Source organism: Zootoca vivipara, chromosome 13 (genome assembly GCF_963506605.1).
Source record: "Zootoca vivipara chromosome 13, rZooViv1.1, whole genome shotgun sequence".
NCBI lineage: Eukaryota > Metazoa > Chordata > Lepidosauria > Squamata > Lacertidae > Zootoca > Zootoca vivipara.
Genome location: NC_083288.1, coordinates 21,676,302 through 21,695,420, shown reverse-complemented (window position 1 = coordinate 21,695,420; position 19,119 = coordinate 21,676,302). Strand labels below are relative to the sequence as shown.

Below are 19,119 nucleotides of genomic sequence, written 5' to 3'. Positions count from 1 at the left end.
ACACAACCATTCACAGACAAAAGAAAACCAGCACAACCACAGTCACTGTTATATATGTGCCCTAGGAAAATTTAGGATCATTGTTCATGGGATGTGTAAAATAAACAGCCCTTGATTTCTAAAATGAGATGCAAGTTCTCAAGCCTGCCCAGGAGATGCATGTTTTGACCTGAAAGCTGCCCCACTCCCCAATTTCTGATAGTGCTGGATGCAGTTGCTGGCAAGGAAAATACTCCACTCACATGCTCAAGCTACCCTTTTTTTATTACTTCTTCTCATTTCCTAAATGCACAGAGAACGCATTAAGCTCTGGCTCAAATCATATCCCAGTAGGTAAGAGAAACATGCAGACCACAAACGTCAGTAAAACATTATGAAGTCTTCCCTTTCAAGTCACTCTCCCAACCACTTCACCAGAAGGCAGGTCACAATTCCTCCCTATTTTACAGATTTGGGGAAACAAGGCTGAGAAGGAATGACCTGCTCGGAGCTCTCCTTCAGAGCTGCCTTGAAAAGGAATACATAGGCACACAAACAAGACACACAAAGGCAATATAGCTCTCTCACCGTGAAATTCCTGTCTATCCTGGGTCGTGCACGGCACTTCTGCCGAGCCATCCCTGCCCCGGCACGGCGCCACCGCTTCTCCCACCATTCGGTGTTGTCGTTCCGCAAACTCGTCAACCAGATGCAACGGGGTTCGGGCAAGCTGCAATCGACGCCGACAGCTCGCTCAAAGCGCCAGCCTTTCCCTGCTCGTGCGACGCTCCACACCGCTTTGCCCACCACTGAGATGCCATGGTGCGGCGGGGCTGGAGGGCGTGGGGGTCCCCGTGGCCCGCCACCACAGGGAGCCCGATCCCCCCGGCTCGTGCCTTCCTCTACCATTGCACTCCCAGATGAGGAAATTCCTGGCACAGAGGCAGCAAAGCTGAAGTGACAGAACCGGCAGATCGGAAGAAACTCGGGATAGGTTAATAGAGAGAGATTTCAAACTGGATCTTTTAACTCCTGGCGCCAGGCTGGTTAGGTTCCATCCACACTCTTTGGACCGTGGACGTTCTTCTCGACGGCTCTCTACAACTTCAGTAGGAAATCTGCTAGCTTGTATTTTGTTTTCCCCTCCTTATCCAAGATGTTGCTCTCTCTCTCAAGTCTCTGGTCTCATGTATCATGGGCAAAACATTGAGGATTTCCAAGTCCGGGCACGCCAGATATCTCCGCGCGCACACACACTCAGAGAGAAAACAGCAACTGGCCTTAGAATACCACAGTCCTCTTCCTACAACTGGCAGAAGCAGAAAGGGAAAAAGCCCCGAGACTGTACAGAGAAAACTAATTACATGGGGAGAAGAGGAGGAGGAGGCAGCAGTGGCAGCAAATTCTGCCTGGTGGGAATGAGATGGATGCAAATCAGAGAGACTAGGTTGTGACTTGACAGCTAGGCAGACAGAAAGAGAATAGAGCTTCCCCGTGTTCATTCCGCACAGACAGCCCTGCAGCTGCTCTGAGGTATCAGGCCATCTCTGCCCCACCCCACCCCTATGTGACCCAGCCCACTCCAGCTGACTCCATCTCAGTGTCCACGCCAGGGCGGGGGGATAGTAGTAGCTGCCTCTTGCTGGTGTTATGTTCTTTTAAATCCTCTGCATTTCTTCTAAATCACAGCATGAACATACAATTTCCTTCCTTCCTTCCTGAACTTATTTGACAGAGCTGAAGCGCTCACCCACTTGCCAGAAAGAGAGAGATGGGGGGGGCGGTTTTCCTTTCTCCCCACACCCCCCCTGGCTCCCTGCATCCTGAGCACTGGGAAACTTAGGGTCACGGCCAGATTTGGCCGACTCTAGCTTATGCATGAAATAACAGAACTCTTGCTAATTGGGGAGGAAGCAAAGAAACAGAGGAGCTCAAGCTTGATTTTTTATATAAACCTCAGCCTATTATTATGGTGCTTGTGCTTGTTTACACAATGCCATCCGTGTGCGTGGCAATTGACAGAATGATATAAGCAAGGGTAACAACAACAATAAAGACAAGTCTCTGCCCCAAGGAGCGAACAATAACGTATCAAGCGTGTTCCACAGAAATTTTAAAAAATCTAGCCACACAGCAGGGTAATTAACCGGCCAACTCTCCACATCCAACCGTAACACTCCATAGTTCCTGGTCCTCCCTGTGCCGTGGGATTTCCATTCCAGCACTCCTCTCAATCAGGAGCCGCCAAAGCTAGGCAAGGGAGGTAGACCCATAGAACTACCGCACAGAAACCTCTTCTTACACAGGCAAAAATAATTATTAAGACAGACCACAAGCTTTTCATTTGCTAGATTTCTAGGCCATGGTGTGGAAAGAAGATGACAGTGGCATTCCAACTGAACTGTCCAAGGGGATGCGAAAAAAGCAAACAAAAAGAACATTGTGCATTGTCATGACGACAGGGAAGGGAGTACCGAATATATATTTAAGGCAGGGGTGGAGGACCTACAGCCCTCCAAAATTTTGTTGGGATTCCAGCTCCCATCAGCCACAGCTAGCACAGCCAATGGGTCGAGAGCAATGGGAACTTTACTTATTTACTTTCTTTCTTATTGCATTTATATCCCACTTTTTTCTCCAAAGAGCTCAAGGTGGTGTACATGGTTTCCCACTCCTCATTTAATCCCCACAACAGCCCTGTGAGGTAGGTTAGGCTGAGTGGCTGTGATTGGCTCAAGGTCACCCAGTAAGGTTCATGACCGCGTTCATGACTTTAACCACTATACCACACTGGTTTTCTGTAATCCTGCAACATCTAGAGGACCACAGGTTCCAACACACAGGGAACTTTGATAGGGGGGATTTTAGTTGATCTGCAGCTTGGCTCATTTTATCTGATCCAGGAGAAAGAAGAAGAAGAAGAAGAAGAAGAAGAAGAAGAAGAAGAAGAAGAAGAAGAAGAAGAAGAAGAAGAAGAAGAAGAAGAAGAAGAAGAAGAAGAAGAAGGAGAAGAAGAAGAATCTTTCTTCAAAGGGAAAGAATGCTGGAGGCAGGAATGTTCACACACAAACAGCCTGGTGTGACAAGCATGGTAGCAAGCTTTAGGTTCATGTATGCTTCTTCACCACATGGAAAACTTACAATGTTATAATAAGAACCTTATAATTCATGCATAAAGTTTATGCTGGCACAAGTGGGCATGATCTGCTTGCGGGGTGGGGTGGGGGACAGAAAGCAGCAGATGGATTACACAAACCGGGTCTTATTCACATGTGCACAAAAGAGGCATCTAAACATTACTCCCAGTTGAGGTTTTTTTGCAGCGATGGTAAGTCTGTGAGTAGCATCAACACTAGCACCTCCACTGCAGAGGCCTTCCGTATCTCAAGCGCCAAACACTTTCCTAAGGTCTTTCTATTTTGGCCATCATTAAGCCAGGAGAGAGCCAGGAATTCTGACTGCTGGAGCCGTTTGCTAGGGAATTTTCACAGGATATTTAAAGCTCGTAATAATTTTCCATGTGATTCTTTAGTCAGCTGTCTTAGCCGGCAGCAGATTTATGCTTCTGAATGGTTGTTACCTACACAACGCCCCAAAATATGGGACACACCAGTGGAGGGTGGGGTTGAACAATTTACAAACATTTTCAAAACGTGCAATGAAAAGCTCCAATAAAAAAAGTTTTTACACATAACTGATTTTTGAACAAACAAATATTCTGCTACCCACCCACCCACCCGCCCCTAAGGATTCAGGATGGCACAGACTGTGTTTTAACGAAACGATTCACAATAGCTGGAAAATTAAAGCAAGGTGGGGAGGAGGTGAGATAGGAAAGGACATAAAATGCCTTCTTCAGTGAATTTTAAGAGGATAAGCAAAAGAAGGGATTTCCTGTGTCCCCTTGTGCCCCTTCCCAAGACACATATGGCAAGACCAAAGCTGGACAGGTGCAAAAAGCCCCCCTCAAAATGCAGCAGGGGGGGAGAGAGAAGAATAAAGAATGTTTCACTTTTTGATGAAGCTCTAGGCATGAAAAGCACAATGGCCTCCCCCAGTTTTTACCCCTACCTCTGTAATCTTTATCCCAGTGTATCAGGCTAGCGAGTCACTTTTAAGTGGTTATTGGGAATAGGGAATAGCCTTGCTACAGGGGTGGGGGAGAGACACAGGAATAAATTAACCCATTCGCCAATGCCCTCCTGCAGAATCAGCACCCTTGGGGATGCTAATCTGAGACTAACAAAGGAATCGTAGTGCTGCAGGCAGGGGCAATTCTATGGAGGCAATCCTGTTTAATGAGCTGGAACTAGCCGGCTGTGCATTTCGGGGGCGGGGGGGGGGGGGAGAGAGAGGCGCAACTAGATGGGATGGGATCCACGTCTGACATTGGATAGTGTTCCTCCAGCCTGGAGAGGGGAGACTTACAAGCCGGCTAGGCACGGTATACGAAAAGTTTTTATTCACTGTGAGGGTTTAATTTGGGTTCACTAGAGCCTGTTCTTTCTGAAAGAGCTCGGTCACAACTAGCAACAAAGAAAAGAATTATCGAAAAGCACATGCAGAGAGTGTAAAAAAAAGGCACAAGCTTTTTAGAGGAGCAATCTGCTCTGGGAATGCCCACCCTGCATGCCGTCCTTTCCTCTTCAGGATCAAACTCTGCCACTGTTGTTAAAACTTTGATGCTGTACATGGTCTGGACTGGCTGGTCTCACTAAGAATCTACCTCCACCCTAAACTCCCGAGTTGTTTGTGCTGTTTTTTGAAAACTTGAGAAAACCATTAAGATGTAAATGTATGGACATTTGTGCAGTGCTTTTAATTAAATTAAAAAAGAAGAAGAATTAAGCTGAAGAACTGGGAGAGACCAGACTGAAAGCTGAAGTAGCGTTTGAGGTGGTGATCTCTCTTGTATGCAAGCCTGCAGTTAAAACACTGGGCTCACCCCACAGCCAAGGGATGTACCATAAACTCTCTTTTATTACATCGGTCTTCATCCTGAGTAACTCTGTTATCAGAAGAACTGGCCAAAGGTATTACTTCCAGCATGCGTACACCTCAGTACCTTTTCCTCTGTTAGCAGTGACTGTTGTTGTTTAGTCGTTTAGTCATGTCCGACTCTTTGTGACCCCATGGACCAGAGCACGCCAGGCACTCCTGTCTTCCACTGCCTCCCGCAGTGACTACTCTTAGCAATTTTCTAAGTGTTTCACATACATTTTTTCTGTAATCCTTACAATGGTTGTGTATTATCCCCACATTGCATCTAGGATTCTGAAGCTGAGTGAGTTTGCAGCACAGGTGAGATCGGAACCAGCAACTTCCTGGTTCGTAGCTCACACTCCTACCCTGCCTATGCTACAGCAATTGCCAGAATTAAACGGCTGGCACGTTTTAAACTAAAGATGTTAGAAAAACATCAGTGGAATACAGGTGTAAACAACAATGCGAGGACCAGCAGGAAGTCACTCTTATTTAACAGGTCCGCAGCATGGCTGGAACAACTGAGACCCTGCCCAGAATCTGTTTCGCAAGGAAAAGTTTCTAGCCCTCAGGGCTGCATCGGAAAAATAAGGTTGGTAGTAGACGTCATTGGAAATGGGCCTTAACTTTCAGAAACAAAAGCTGAAAAAGCCATCCATAGAGACTGGGAGAAGGGAATCGTAGGTTTATTTGGTGAAAGCATAACAGCCCAGCAAGGGAGGAGAGGGAGAAACCCCAAAACCAGTCAACTGGCTTAATATTTATTTTGGAAGCTGGGGGTAACTAAAACCTTCAGTCTGGTCCTGTGCAGTCACACAGGACCACCACCCCCTTCCTCCAACCACAGGGTGCTGTTACTTAGGGGGAGGTGCTAAGAAGTATTCCAGCCATGCAAAGGCCCTGGGAGAAGGGGGAGGAAGGAAAGAAAGAAAGAAATATATGAGCATGCAAGGAGAAATACCAAGAATTGTTGGGATAGCAACCCCTGTCCTCGGAAAGCCAAGGACTTTTATCACCCACCGCACATTCTGTCCCCGGCTCTTGCGGTGTCTTTTCGTCTTTCAGTTTTTCTCCACGCATCCCGATCCATTTCAAATACCAGAAGAGCCTTTTCTTTAAAAATGAACTGACTACGGAATAGGATATCCCACCCAGCTCCAAAGAACGTATGTTTTGATTTTTACATAGACCAAAACTGCGGAAATATTAATTGAGCGTAAGTGGTTATTAACATTTAGCTTCTGTACTGCTCACATTGAGGGCCATTTCGCACATGAAGGCTACAATCTTACACATTTACCTAGGGGTAAGCCCCACTAAAGACAATAGGACCTATTTCTGAGTAGATATGCCTAGAGCTGTATTATACACATGCACATAATTTATTCAAGCAACTCAGAACTTTTGTGGCAGCATATAACTAACTAAATATTCAAACTCAGGGCAGGAGAGGGAAGATCAAGCACGGAAATTTGCATTTCTGAACAGCAGCTGTGTGCAAATTTCACATATAGGGCGGATAAATTTGGGGTGGTCCAAACCTCATTTTGTGGTGCATTCCTCCCATTCCTTATTCATTTATACGTGTAACTGGAAAGGATTGGCATGGAAGCAACATGCTTGGCCCGAACGTGATGTTAAGGCCTAATGTTGGAGGCAGTATCCTTCCTGGCGGTGCAGTAGTGCCACACTCCAAGGTGTATTTGGGACTGCAAACCCCTAGTCCCTCATTCATTTGGAAGTCAATGGACAAATGGGCATGGGCCAATGCACTTGAGTTGTGTCAAAATTAAGTGCTGGGTCAGACACAGTGTGCTGCCAGATGACCTGCTTATTGAGCATTCATCCTGATTTGTTTGCAGAGATGTTAAACCACCTAGGGTCAAAGCAAATGTTATTCCACACTTTCCAGTGCATTTCCTTTCACTTTCCTTATCACAAAAGTCTGGTTTTTTTGAAGAAATGTGTTTGATGCTCAAGACTTCCCAATCAACTCTAATTGTGCAACATGAATTTTCTGGTATGTGACTGAATCTCACCTGAAAATCGCAAGAGTCTGGAAACTCTCACAGTGCCCAGGATACCCTAGAGTAGCAGTTTCCAAACTGGGTTAGTGTATGATTTGTGGAAGTCCAAAAGCAACTCAAAGACTGTCGCCTTTGATATATGAGAGTGCGGAGGCAAGTTCTGAGATAATATGGTTTTTGTCCAGGGGTAGGCAACCTAAGCCCCGTGGGCCAGATGTGGCCCAATCGCCTTCTCAATCCGCCCCATGGACGGTCCAGGAATCAGCATGTTTTTACATCAGTAGAATGTGTCCTTTTATTTAAAATGCATCTCTGGGTTATTTGTGGGGCCTGCCTGGTGTTTTTACATACCGGTAAGTAGAATGTGTACTTTTATTTAAAATGCATCTCTGGGTTATTTGTGGGGCATAGGAATTCATTCATTTCCCCCACCAAAATATAGTCCGGCCCACCACATGGTCTGAGGGACTGTGGACTGGCCCACGGCTGAAAAGGGTTGCTGATCCCTGGTTTTTTCCAAAGCTAATGAGTGGGAATTGACCAGAATTCCCAAATCCCGGGCCAATACCATCTAAGCATCTAAAACAGGCATCCCCAAACTGCGGCCCTCCAGATGTTTTGGCCTACAACTCCCATGATCCCTAGCTAAGAGGACCAGTGGTCAGGGATGATGGGAATTGTAGTCCAAAACATCTGGAGGGTCGAAGTTTGGGAATGCCTGATCTCAAATGTCTCACTCAAGCTTTCCTTCTGTTCACAACATAACCATTTTTTAAAAGGGAAAAATGGAGGGAACAGAAATGTGTGGGCTTTTTGATTTGTTAAATCAATAAAACGGGATTTAAAAATTAGCACACTTAACTTGAGGATAACTTTAAAGTTGAACACAATTGGATTATGAAATATTTGTTGTGTTGTTTAGTCGTTTAGTCGTGTCCGACTCTTCGTGACCCCATGGACCATAGCACGCCAGGCACTCCTGTCTTGCACTGCCTCCCGCAGTTTGGTCAAACTCATGTTCGTAGCTTCGAGAACACTGTCCAACCATCTTATCCTCTGTCGTCCCCTTCTCCTAGTGCCCTCAATCTTTCCCATCATCAGGGTCTTTTCCAAGGATTCTTCTCTTCTCATGAGGTGGCCAAAGTATTGGAGCCTCAGCTTCACGATCTGTCCTTCCAGTGAGCACTCAGGGCTGATTTCCTTCAGAATGGATAGGTTTGATCTTCTTGCAGTCCATGGGACTCTCAAGAGTCTCCTCCAGCACCATAATTCAAAAGCATCAATTCTTCGACAATCAGCCTTCTTTATGGTCCAGCTCTCACTTCCATACATCACTACTGGGAAAACCATAGCTTTAACTATACGGACCTTTGTAGGCAAGGTGATGTCTCTGCTTTTTAAGATGCTGTCTAGGTTTGTCATTGCTTTTCTCCCAAGAAGCAGGCGTCTTTTAATTTCGTGACTGCTGTCACCATCTGCAGTGATCAAGGAGCCCAAGAAAGTAAAATCTCTCACTGCCTCCATTTCTTCCCCTTCTATTTGCCAGGAGGTGATTAGCACATCATAATGGGTATCAAGATATCAGGGACAATATTGGATATCAATTAGTGATACATAGAAGCAAGACTGAAACTTAAATATAGTCAGGGCTGAATAAGGCTATCCACATAATCTGTCTTCAGTGCCAGGGTTCAGGTCTGCCGAAACAAAGCAGCCAATCACATAATTATGGAGTTGGACGGGACCAAGAGGGTCATCTATTCTAGCCTCCTGCAATGCAGGAGTCTCTTGCCCAATGTGGGGCTCGAACCCACAACCCTGAGATTAAGAATTATATATAGCTCAATTGGTAGAGCATAACAGGAGTAAGAGGACTGTGCTTCCAGGCAGATTTCGAGTCCCAATACTTCTCATTTTATAAACTGCTACCAGAATTGAGGATTACATACTTTGGAATTACAATGCTTAATATAACAAGCAGAGACATCACCTTGCCGACAAAGGTCCGTATAGTTAAAGCTATGGTTTTCCCAGTAGTGATGTATGGAAGTGAGAGCTGGACCATAAAGAAGGCTGATCGCCGAAGAATGGATGCTTTTGAATTATGGTGCTGGAGGAGACTCTTGAGAGTCCCATGGACTGCAAGAAGATCAAACCTATCCATTCTGAAGGAAATCAGCCCTGAGTGCTCACTGGAAGGACAGATCCTGAAGCTGAGGCTCCAATTCTTTGGGCACCTCATGAGAAGAGAAGACTCCCTGGAAAAGACCCTGATGTTGAAATGTTGGGAAAGATTGAGGGCACAAGGAGAAGGCGATGACAGAGGATGAGATGGTTGGACAGTGTTCTTGAAGCTACAAACATGAGTCTGACCAAACTGCGGGAGGCAGTGAAAGACAGGAGTGCCTGGCGTGCTCTGGTCCATTGGGTCACGAAGAGTCGGACACGACTAAACAACAACAACAATATATACATGTTACATTTCAAGTGTTCAAAATACCTCAATGTACGTAAGCTACTAGCTATACGTGGCTACTTTTCAGTGATAAATTTAAGGAAGACATCAGCTTTATTCAGGCATTCTGTTCCATATTATTCATGTTGCATGGAGGGGAAGGCAAGGTTTTCAATCATGGGGGAAGCTTATGTGTATAGAGCAGGCTCCCATTTTCAGACCCCAATGCACAGACAGTGGGGAGGCAGAGGAGGGCAGCAGGCCACTGGTCAAGGTGTGTTCATTGCATGAAGCAGAATGCCTGAATAGCAGCTTCTGAGGCTCACTCTTCATGCGCAACAAAATGTAGTGAACGGGTTCAGATGTGGAAGACTGGATTCTATCACGTAATGCTAAGGGTCAGGGATGGAGATCACAGTTGTGTGTGTGTAAGAATCACTATGTGAAAAATAATAATCCCGTAAGTAGAAAATTAGCATAGAAAGGAAAGATCCTTTGCCTGATGTGCTTGTTTTCTACATGCAGGGGGCGGGGGGGGGGGGGACAAGAGCACTCAAAATGACACCTCTCCCTGGCAGTCTGAAGTAATACAGTGGGCTGCCAGTCAAATTTCTCCTTCCTTTGTTTATCTGCGCTTACCTTATATCACCTTTAGCGCAGAATGCTTGCTTGAGTTGATTTTCCCTACAAGTTTTTTTTTGGGGGGGGGAACAATTAGCTGCTTAGCAGAAACCAGAAAACCCACCACTAAAGGAGGGCAAGTGGCTCTATGATCTCCTCCAGCTTTTTCCTGCCTTTCTCCAGGGAGCTGCTTGATCCTTTCGCCTCTGAATATTTCGAAACTTGCCCTGCTTTTTCCACCTGAGACGGAAATTACCGGTGTATCTATCTCTCACCTACCCACTCCAATGGGTTGAAACGCAGTGGGGCGGGGAATTTTGAGTGGGGAAAATATGTGGAGGGGAAAGGATTAAGCCGTTTCCTTTGCCCCACCCTTTCCTTCACTCTCACCTCAGCCTCTTTTCTTTTGTTTTAAGAAGTCAGGAAAATAGGGTTGCCATATGCCCAGAATTTCCGCAGCAGTGCCCAGGTGGAAATCTGTAAAATGTCGGGGGAAATCCGGACGTATAGCAGCCCATGTCAGCCGATTTTTGCCGATTTTCCATAATAAAAAACAGTTCAAAAAAAAAGACAACAACTTCTGGATTTTCACAGTTTGAAATATGGCAACCCTACAGGAAGATGCTACATGTTTCTGCTTTGCAGTGTCTGGGTTTGGTCCTTACTGAGGTGATAAAATGATAACCTGAGTCATACCACATTGGACTGCTTGTGGGAAGCTCACATGACTGAATGTTTCTTCATTAAATAAATATAAATAGGCAAATCGCTCCACATAGCAAAATAGTACGAGAGAGAGAGAGAAAGCCAGGTCTGCGGTTTTCTATGTGCAAGGAATTTGGGTCTTCAGTCATCCAACCACTCCACAGTCTTTAAGGGGTTCAGTCCAGACACAGGTTTTATTACCTCAATGAGGCTTTATCAAGTCGCAAGGAAACTGCAGCGATGTTTCCACAGAGCCAAGCAGAGCGAGAGAGCTGCCAAAGATGCTCACAAACTTGGCTGCCCTGCTGTCATAAGCAGGCTTCAAAAGCACCGCCACGCACATACTGCCTTCCACTTCGTTGCTACCAAAAAAAAATCGTCCGAAACCACCACTTTCACGTCCGTCAGGCCCTTCCCCGCCGGATTCTGGATGGCATTTTTTGTGCCCTGTTCAGACTCACCCGCATTCTCTTTTCCTCACATGTCTCAACAAGCCCAAGTTACAGAGCCTGAGGAACAAGACATGGCTCTTTGCCTCTGCACAGCTGTCAGCCGTGACACAAGAGGGCTGAGCTGGGAGGGGATGAGGAAGAAAAGCCTTTGTTTCCCCAACTGCCCAATAAAACTATTTTTAAAAAATGCAGCAGTCCAGCCACACTTGAAATGCGAGGAACTTTATCCTGCCTATACAGCCGTAGCTCAGGCCCAGAGTTCAGCATCAGCCGTCACATTCGCACACCAATTATTTCAGTATGAGAGAGAAAGCTGAACTTGATGCAGAAGACCACCATATAAAAGCTTCTACAATGAGAAAAAACTACAAGATGAACAGTGATTATATTATTATTCTAGTTATTGTTATTAGTTTATATATTAATCGCACTTTTTAGTCACTTTTTTTCAAGAAAAGTGACCAAACACAACTTTAAAACCAAGTATATACGGTAAATACTTTTATCGTGCAAATAATAAAATAAAATATACCAAATCCAAAATTTACGATGGGTAAGTTAGCACACAACATGATAAGCTAAACCTTGGGTGGAATCTACACACATATTTAAAAAAAAAACCACTGTGAAAATGCTTTTTTTTAAAAAAAAAAAAACGTTTTGAAATATACATTTAATTTCACTTAGCTCACTCTCGCCATCTAGTGTCACATTTGTATACTGCACTTTACAATACACTGGAAATGTTTTATTTGCAGCTGTATAGCTGAGTCCTTGGTTTAGTGCAGGCATCCCCAAACTGCAGCCCTCCATATGTTTTGGCCTACAGCTCCCATGATCCCTAGCTAAGAGGACCAGTGGTCAGGGATGATGGCAATTGTAGTCCAAAACATCTGGAGGGCCGAAGTTTGGGGATGCCTGGTTTAGTGTGACTGAATGAACAATGTGGGCTCCTGGAAATGAGTTTGCAGCTCTTTTTGCTGCCGTGCTATACTAAACTACGCCAAGGTTTGTCTTAACATCTCATCCAAACCAGAACTTATGGTTAACTCTCTCCTTGCTATCCACAAGCTGTAGCCAAGGCTTGGATTAGCAGGTCCTGTGAACCAGGGCAGCAAAAGCTATAAACAAGCACACAAATATAAAATAAAATAAAAAATGCTTGCACTTAAGAGGAGTGAGTTTAGATAAAGCAACCTTGTGTGCACAGTCAACGGTGCATGCAAGATACACCTGTGATAGCTAGCCCAACCTGTTTTGCATTCTAGAAAACTGAATTCCATTCTAGTTCCAACAAGAGGCTGACCCATTGACCTGTTTCAGATTATTTGTTCTCACCCCAAAAAAATCTATGAGTTTTCACAGGTGGCTCTGTGAAGGAGGGGGGAAAAAACACCAGATTTCTTCTCCATGTTCACAAACTGAATGAAGGGACAATACTGATCAAATGTATGTTAGGTTTTCAAACAGCTCTCTCCCACTTTTTACATTACGTTAACTTGAAGAGACTCACGTTCCAGTCCCTGCTCAGCCAGGAAGCTCATTTGGTTGGGCCTTGGACCACTCTCTTATTTCTCTCAGCCTAATCTAGGTCGCAGGATTGTTGTGAGGATAAAATGAGGGAGCTTCATGGAGGAAGAAAAAGATCGGAATATCGCAAAAATATGTTATGAATTTCACGACAGACACATTAGAGACCAAAAAGCATTGCCAGCTTCACTTGAGAAAACCCTTTTATCATCCCATCAGAAACTTCCTGTATTAACACATTAATTTCATCCCTGTATGAAAGTACTCATACAATACTCGCCTCCTGGTATGGGAGAATGTGATGCTAATGACCAATACCAAAATGAAGGCTTGTGTGTTGTGCACGCTGCTTTATGGAAGTGAGTTGTGGGCAACTTACAACTGCCAGGAGTGACACCTGCCAGGAGTGATGCACTGCGTCAGGAAGATTTTGGACGTCACATGGCAGGACATGAAAGATGTGCTCTCCCAAATCCACATTCCCAGCATGTTCACATTCCTGTCTCAGCGACACCTACACTGACTTGCTTACGTCCACAGCATGGAAGATGGTCGGATCCCCATTGACATGGTCTATGGGGAAGTGGCTTCAGGCACTAGGCCAGGCATCCCCAAACTGCGGCCCTCCAGATGTTTTGGCCTACAACTCCCATGATCCCTAGCTAACAGGACCAGTGATCGGGGAAGATGGGAATTGTAGTCCAAAACATCTGGCGGGCCAAAGTTTGGGGGTGCCTGCACTAGGCCCAGAGCAACTCTGCATTGCAAATATGTCTGCAAATGAGACTTGATGAAGGCTGGCTATATCTTACTCCACGCCCCGAAAAAGGCAGCATTTAGGGTGGATTTTACTTCAAACGATCTAGAAGATTCTTCCAATTCACAACATGGTGTGGAGCCAACTACACTGGGGAACAATTTTTTTTCTTTTTCTGTTGCATGAGATTTTTCAACTGTTCTTATATGTTCTTTCAATGCTGATTTCATATCTGAAGTCGGTTTTGTTCTGTAAGCTCTAGTGTGTTTTTTTGCAATTCACGTTTTTCACTTTTCACCATAATCTTCGTTTTTCGCAATGCAAGAATTCAATATTTTATTAAACACATAGCCAAAGTAGTACCATATGATTATAAATGCCACCTCCCCAGCGGCAGACCCATTGGAGAAAGGCCTGAGCCCAGAGTCCCACTGGGAAAGACCTCTGGGTTTTGCCTTATTTTCCTCTTTTTCAATATTTTTAAAAAAACGTTTTTTAAAAAACTTTAATAATTTTTCCCTCTCCTTTTTCATTTTTTTAAAAGGGGAAACAATTATACATTTTTGTTATTTAAACTATAAATATTGCGAAATTATGGTTTTTTTCTCGAAGTGACACACCACCCGAGTTATGCTCGGTTTTTTGGTGAATTTTGACACACCAAGCTCAAAAAGTTGCCCATCGCTGCTCTAGAGCAGGCACCCCCAAACTGCGGCCCTCCAGATGTTTTGGCCTACAACTCCCATGATCCCTAGCTAACAGGACCAGTGGTCAGGGATGATGGGAATTGTAGTCCAAAACATCTGGAGGGCCAAAGTTTGGGGGTGCCTGCTCTAGAGCATATACTGGCTCCCTATAGCCAAATACAATTCAAGGAGCTGTGTTTTTTGTTTGTTTGTTTTACTCTTAATAAGAATCAAGCCGCAGTTGCCCCTGGAAAGCCATCATTTCCCAGTACTCAGAATGCCCAGAGAAATTGCTGGGAAAGCATATTTCCTACATCACAAATCTTAATTCTCAACCACACACATGGGAACAGCGGCGATGTCGTAAGCACACTACTGTATTGTGCTTTGGCATCACTGTCAGATGTGTCACAAATTTCTTCCACATTCAGATGTGCCACTTCAAAACACGATGTTTACCCCCCCAAAAGGCCAATTTTGTGTCGCTGCCCCCACTTCCCGCAGTTGCTGTGTGTGATCATCTTCTGTAGCAATACAAACCACACTGGAAATCTTAAAAGAAACAAAACCACAGCTGTCCTCCAGCAGCAAAACTAGCCCTGACAACTGGTTATTGACCAAAATGTGTATAGATTATAGATAGGATAGGATAGATAAGAAAGCCCTGACTCATCACTTTGCATGAGAATGGAGACAACTATTGCAGCAGGTAACAAGGAGCAGTTGCCAAGGGAGATTTCCAACAACTCTGAAAACCACTTTGTGTGGAAGAGGCATACTAATTGCACAAAATCCCATCCAATATTTTAGATTATTTAAGCAGGTGCACTTCTGGCTTTCTAGTGAGACAGAGGAACAACAGGAGACAGGAGGGAGGATTTAAGGTGTGGTGATTGGACTTAATTTTGAGACAGGGCTTAAGGCTGAGCCAGAAAACTTGTTTTCAGTGCTAGAGCGCTCAGCTCCAGATACAGGAAGCAAGAATTATGGGGGGAAATGCATTCAAAATACAGGCAAAGTGTCTTCCCTTCATCACTAAATAACCATAATGAGCAACGCACATCATTCATAAGAAAAGGGGGTTTCCAAGTTAGGAGGAATAAAATAACTGCAAAACTGAGCATCAGTACCCTGCATTTGAGAAATCAGTGTGGGGAAGGAGCTTAAATCAGAAGTAGAAGACATGCTTTGTGCATGAAGAGTCTCGGATTCACTCCCTGCCCTTTCCAGGAAAGACCTCCTTCCTGATTCTCTGTTTCCTGAAACCCTAGAGAATCTCTGTCGGTCAGTAAAGACCAGAGATTCCCACACTGTGGTTCATGGACCCCAACGGTCTGCAGGTTTCATTCAGGCCATCTGTGGCACATCTCTGGATTTCTGGCTAAAGATGGGAGGTGGTACATCCACTGCATTAAATATTCATATTGACTATTAATTGCATTTTCATTGCTTCTCTTATTTCTTATATTGCATTTTATTGTGTTGCACTTTGAATTTCAAGGAAAACACAATGTATAAAAAGCAATAAAAAATATAATTGAAAATAATACAGCATCTAGCACAGTGCACTGCAATTGCAACCACAGGGAGAAAAACCATTAAGTGGCCTGCCAAGAACCAAATCAATTTTCCAAGTGGTCCTTGGGAGGGAAGCACTGATATAGAAAATACTGAGCTAGATGGAGCAATTGCCTGACTTGGTATAAGGCAACTTGCTATGTTCGTTCCTTCCTTAGTCAATAGCTGTGTTTGCAGGTCACCAAACTTATCCTAGCTACTGCGAATGAGCATCATGTCGGGACCCACAGCCTGCTCACAGTCACTCCCTTCGTGCAAGCAGATGAAACTAACCAAGAAGAGCTAGCTTATTATGAGACATGCAAACCCAGAATCTCTAGTTCAGGCATCCCCAGACTTCAGCCCTGCAGATGTTTTGGACTACAATTCCCATCATCCCTGACCACTGGTCCTCCTAGCTAGGGATCATGGGAGTTGTAGGCCAAAACATCTGGAGGGCCGCAGTTTGGGGATGCCTGCCCTAGTTTGTTGCTCTCAAACAAGCCAGGATTCATAAGCCAATTTCAAGCCCTGGTTTACGATTTCGGGTTTGTTTGGGAACAACTAATGAAGATGCTGCTTTTGCGTGTCACATAAATAAGCTAGTTCTTCGTGGCTAGTCTTACACACTTGCACAAAAGGGTGAACAAATGGGTTGCACACATGCTGCTCTTTCACACTGAGCCAGAATAAGCCAGGAGTCCTGGCTTACTGTGATGTGCACATAGGGCCATTACACTTATTTCTCATATTTATTTTTTAAAAGTTGAAGCGCGGGAAGTGTGGAAAGGGAATTGAAGCCAAATATTCCGTTGCCCGTCAATTTCAGGATTAGGGGAGGTGGAACCACAGCTCTGGAGATGGTGGAAATAAATAATAATAATAATAATAATAATACCTCGCCCATCTGGCTGGGTTGCCCCAGCCACTGTCTAACTATAGAGACTCTAAAGCTGTTTGATTTCACTCAGATGTATCACTGAAGCTGGAATGAAATATCTGACCATTTAAAAAAATACCCCCTCCTTCAATCTGGAATGCACCCTGCAATCTTCCCCTAACTTAAAAGAGAAAGTTGGAGGTGAAACATTGAAGAGGTGGGGGTCTCTTTCACCTACAAAATAGTTCTCAACAGCTTGAAACGTGGAAAAAGGTCAGGCAGTGTTCATCAGGGCAAATTCTACACGCAAGAACGCCGGAGCAGCTGGACTCCTTCCAACATACTTGGGAGTTTTGCACAGGAGCGCCCTAAATAGACAGTCATGCCGAGAGAAAGCAGAAATTTCCCAGAATGCAACTCCCATCATCAGGCCGCTCTGCCTCGTATACACAAACAGGAACAGACACCGTTCTCTCCGGAGTTTCCCCATGGACTGCAGAGCCCTCTGCTGATTCAAAGCAGCAAACTCCTGGAACCGGGGGGGGGGGGGAGAGAAACCAAGGGAACCTATAAACTGATTCGGGTTCCATGTTTATATTGCAACAATTGCATGTTTGTTTGCTCATTTGTTTCCCCTTCAATGACAAGATGTTTGTTGCTTTAATGGATATAACGCTTTCCTACAAATCTACAGCCCAGGATAGCTGCGATCTGGAACGCTGCCTGTAGCCTGTGTTCGAAATTCCCATTGTTCTAGGCGCATTCTGTTAACGGGGAAATTTCATTATAGCACGAGCAGTTTCTGAGCTCTGGGCACAGTACTGCGCCTAAGATTTCAGATTAAAACTGCAGAGTGGAAGGAAAGGAGGACCTTTTTCTGCCTCCCCACTTCGAGCTACTCTCTGAAGACTGGAGAAGAGACCCTCTTACAAATATTAGGGGGGTGGGCAGGGGAAGGACTAGACCATGTGAAAATCGAACATAGTATTTTAGCTGCAGTTCATTCATTTTCAGCTTTGTATTCTTGCTATAAAAAAATCGTGCCTAGACATTCCGTTGTTGCACCCATAACCTAAGGTGGCATTTTTCTCCTAGCTTTCATATCTCAGGTTCTACCACTGCCTATAACATGGCTGTCATGTTGTGCCAACAGTATTGGATAACACCCCCTTGATAATGTGCAATAAAGGTGCCCATACCCCATGCCCACTCCTTGTTGTGACCCAAAGCCTATGTCCAACCTACAAAGAGAGACCTACTGAGGACTCCCAGGTGAGAACTAGCCTAGTAAGCTACCTAGGACCAGGGCTTTTTTCTTTTTTCAGCCGGAACCCCTCATGTGGGCACTATTGGTATCCTAAGACAACAAGAGAGCTGTTTGTGGTGAGTTCCGGCACCTCTTTTTCTAGAAAAATAGCACTGTCCACGACTATGTGTTTCAGGCATCAGAGCTGCCTTCATGCACTCAAGGGAATAAGGTAAAGGGGCCCCTGACCATCAGGTCCAGTCGTGTCCGACTCTGGGGTTGTGGCGCTCATCTCGCTCTATAGGCCAAGGGAGCCGGCGTTTGTCTGCAGACAGCTTCCGGGTCATGTGGCCAGCATGACAAAGCTGCTTCTGGAGAACCAGAGCAGCGCACGGAAACACCATTTACCTTCCTGCCGGAGTGGTCCCTATTTATCTACTTGCACTTTGATGTGCTTTCGAACTGCTAGGTTGGCAGGAGCTGGGACCGAACAACGGGAGCTCACCCCGTTGCAGGGATTTGAACCGCCGACCTTCTGATCAGCAAGCCCTAGGCTCTGTAGTTTAACCCACAGCGCCACCTGGGTCCCTCAAGGGAATAGAGCTGTGAAATATCAACCCCTGCGTGAAGTCTTCAAATTGTCCAGGTCCTGGCCTTTTGCCCTTCCTTGGTCAACACAGAAATATCTGCTGTCTGCTGTACTGCAACCGAGTAATTTCATTGTTCCCGCAAGGGGACAATGACAATAAAGATATCTTATCTTATCTTATCTTACTTCTGGCTCCAGCTCCAAGTGTCTTGTTCCAGGCTGGTACGAATTGGGACTTGCAGAAGGCAGGGAGACCCAAGAAGAGGTAATGCCAGAGCCGGCTGAGAGTAAGCTGAGGTTGGTGGGGCGGTGTCCCATTCGCTTTAATAGACCAACCTCGACCGGCTGGAGGGTCAGCAAGAAACAGCAAGATCCTGAGCTGAGAAACACTCATCTTTGGTCTTGATTTAGGTACAGATGCCCATATCCCTGAATCTGGCCTTGACAAACAGACAGCAGGTGAGCTATCCAGAAAGTTGCCTGTGCAAACACGTAGCCCCAGATGACTCAAAACAGTGAGTCAAGTCATGTATATCAACTTAATACGCAAGAGAATTAATCTCCAGGCCCAAATATTTTTTAAAAAAATCCAAAGTTGCTCATGAGTCTCCTTCCACTGAGTCATCCCAAAGGAAAACCTGGTACAGAGGTG

At 45.1% G+C, this 19,119-nt stretch overlaps 1 protein-coding gene across 2 annotated transcripts in view; it reads right to left on the bottom strand.

Annotated features, from left to right (window-relative positions):
- ARHGAP23 (Rho GTPase activating protein 23) overlaps positions 1-19,119 on the bottom strand; it is a 152,437-nt gene that overhangs the window by 99,881 nt on the left and 33,437 nt on the right. Inside the window, exon 1 of one of the 2 annotated variants that reach the window (XM_035135510.2) lies at positions 568-3,683. The exons of the other annotated variant lie outside the window; for it this stretch is intronic. Within the exon in view, the coding sequence (XP_034991401.1) occupies positions 568-888 (321 nt within the window). The 5' untranslated portion in view covers positions 889-3,683. Of the gene's footprint in view, positions 1-567; positions 3,684-19,119 lie in introns of those variants that run through there. 2 annotated transcript variants of the gene reach the window in all.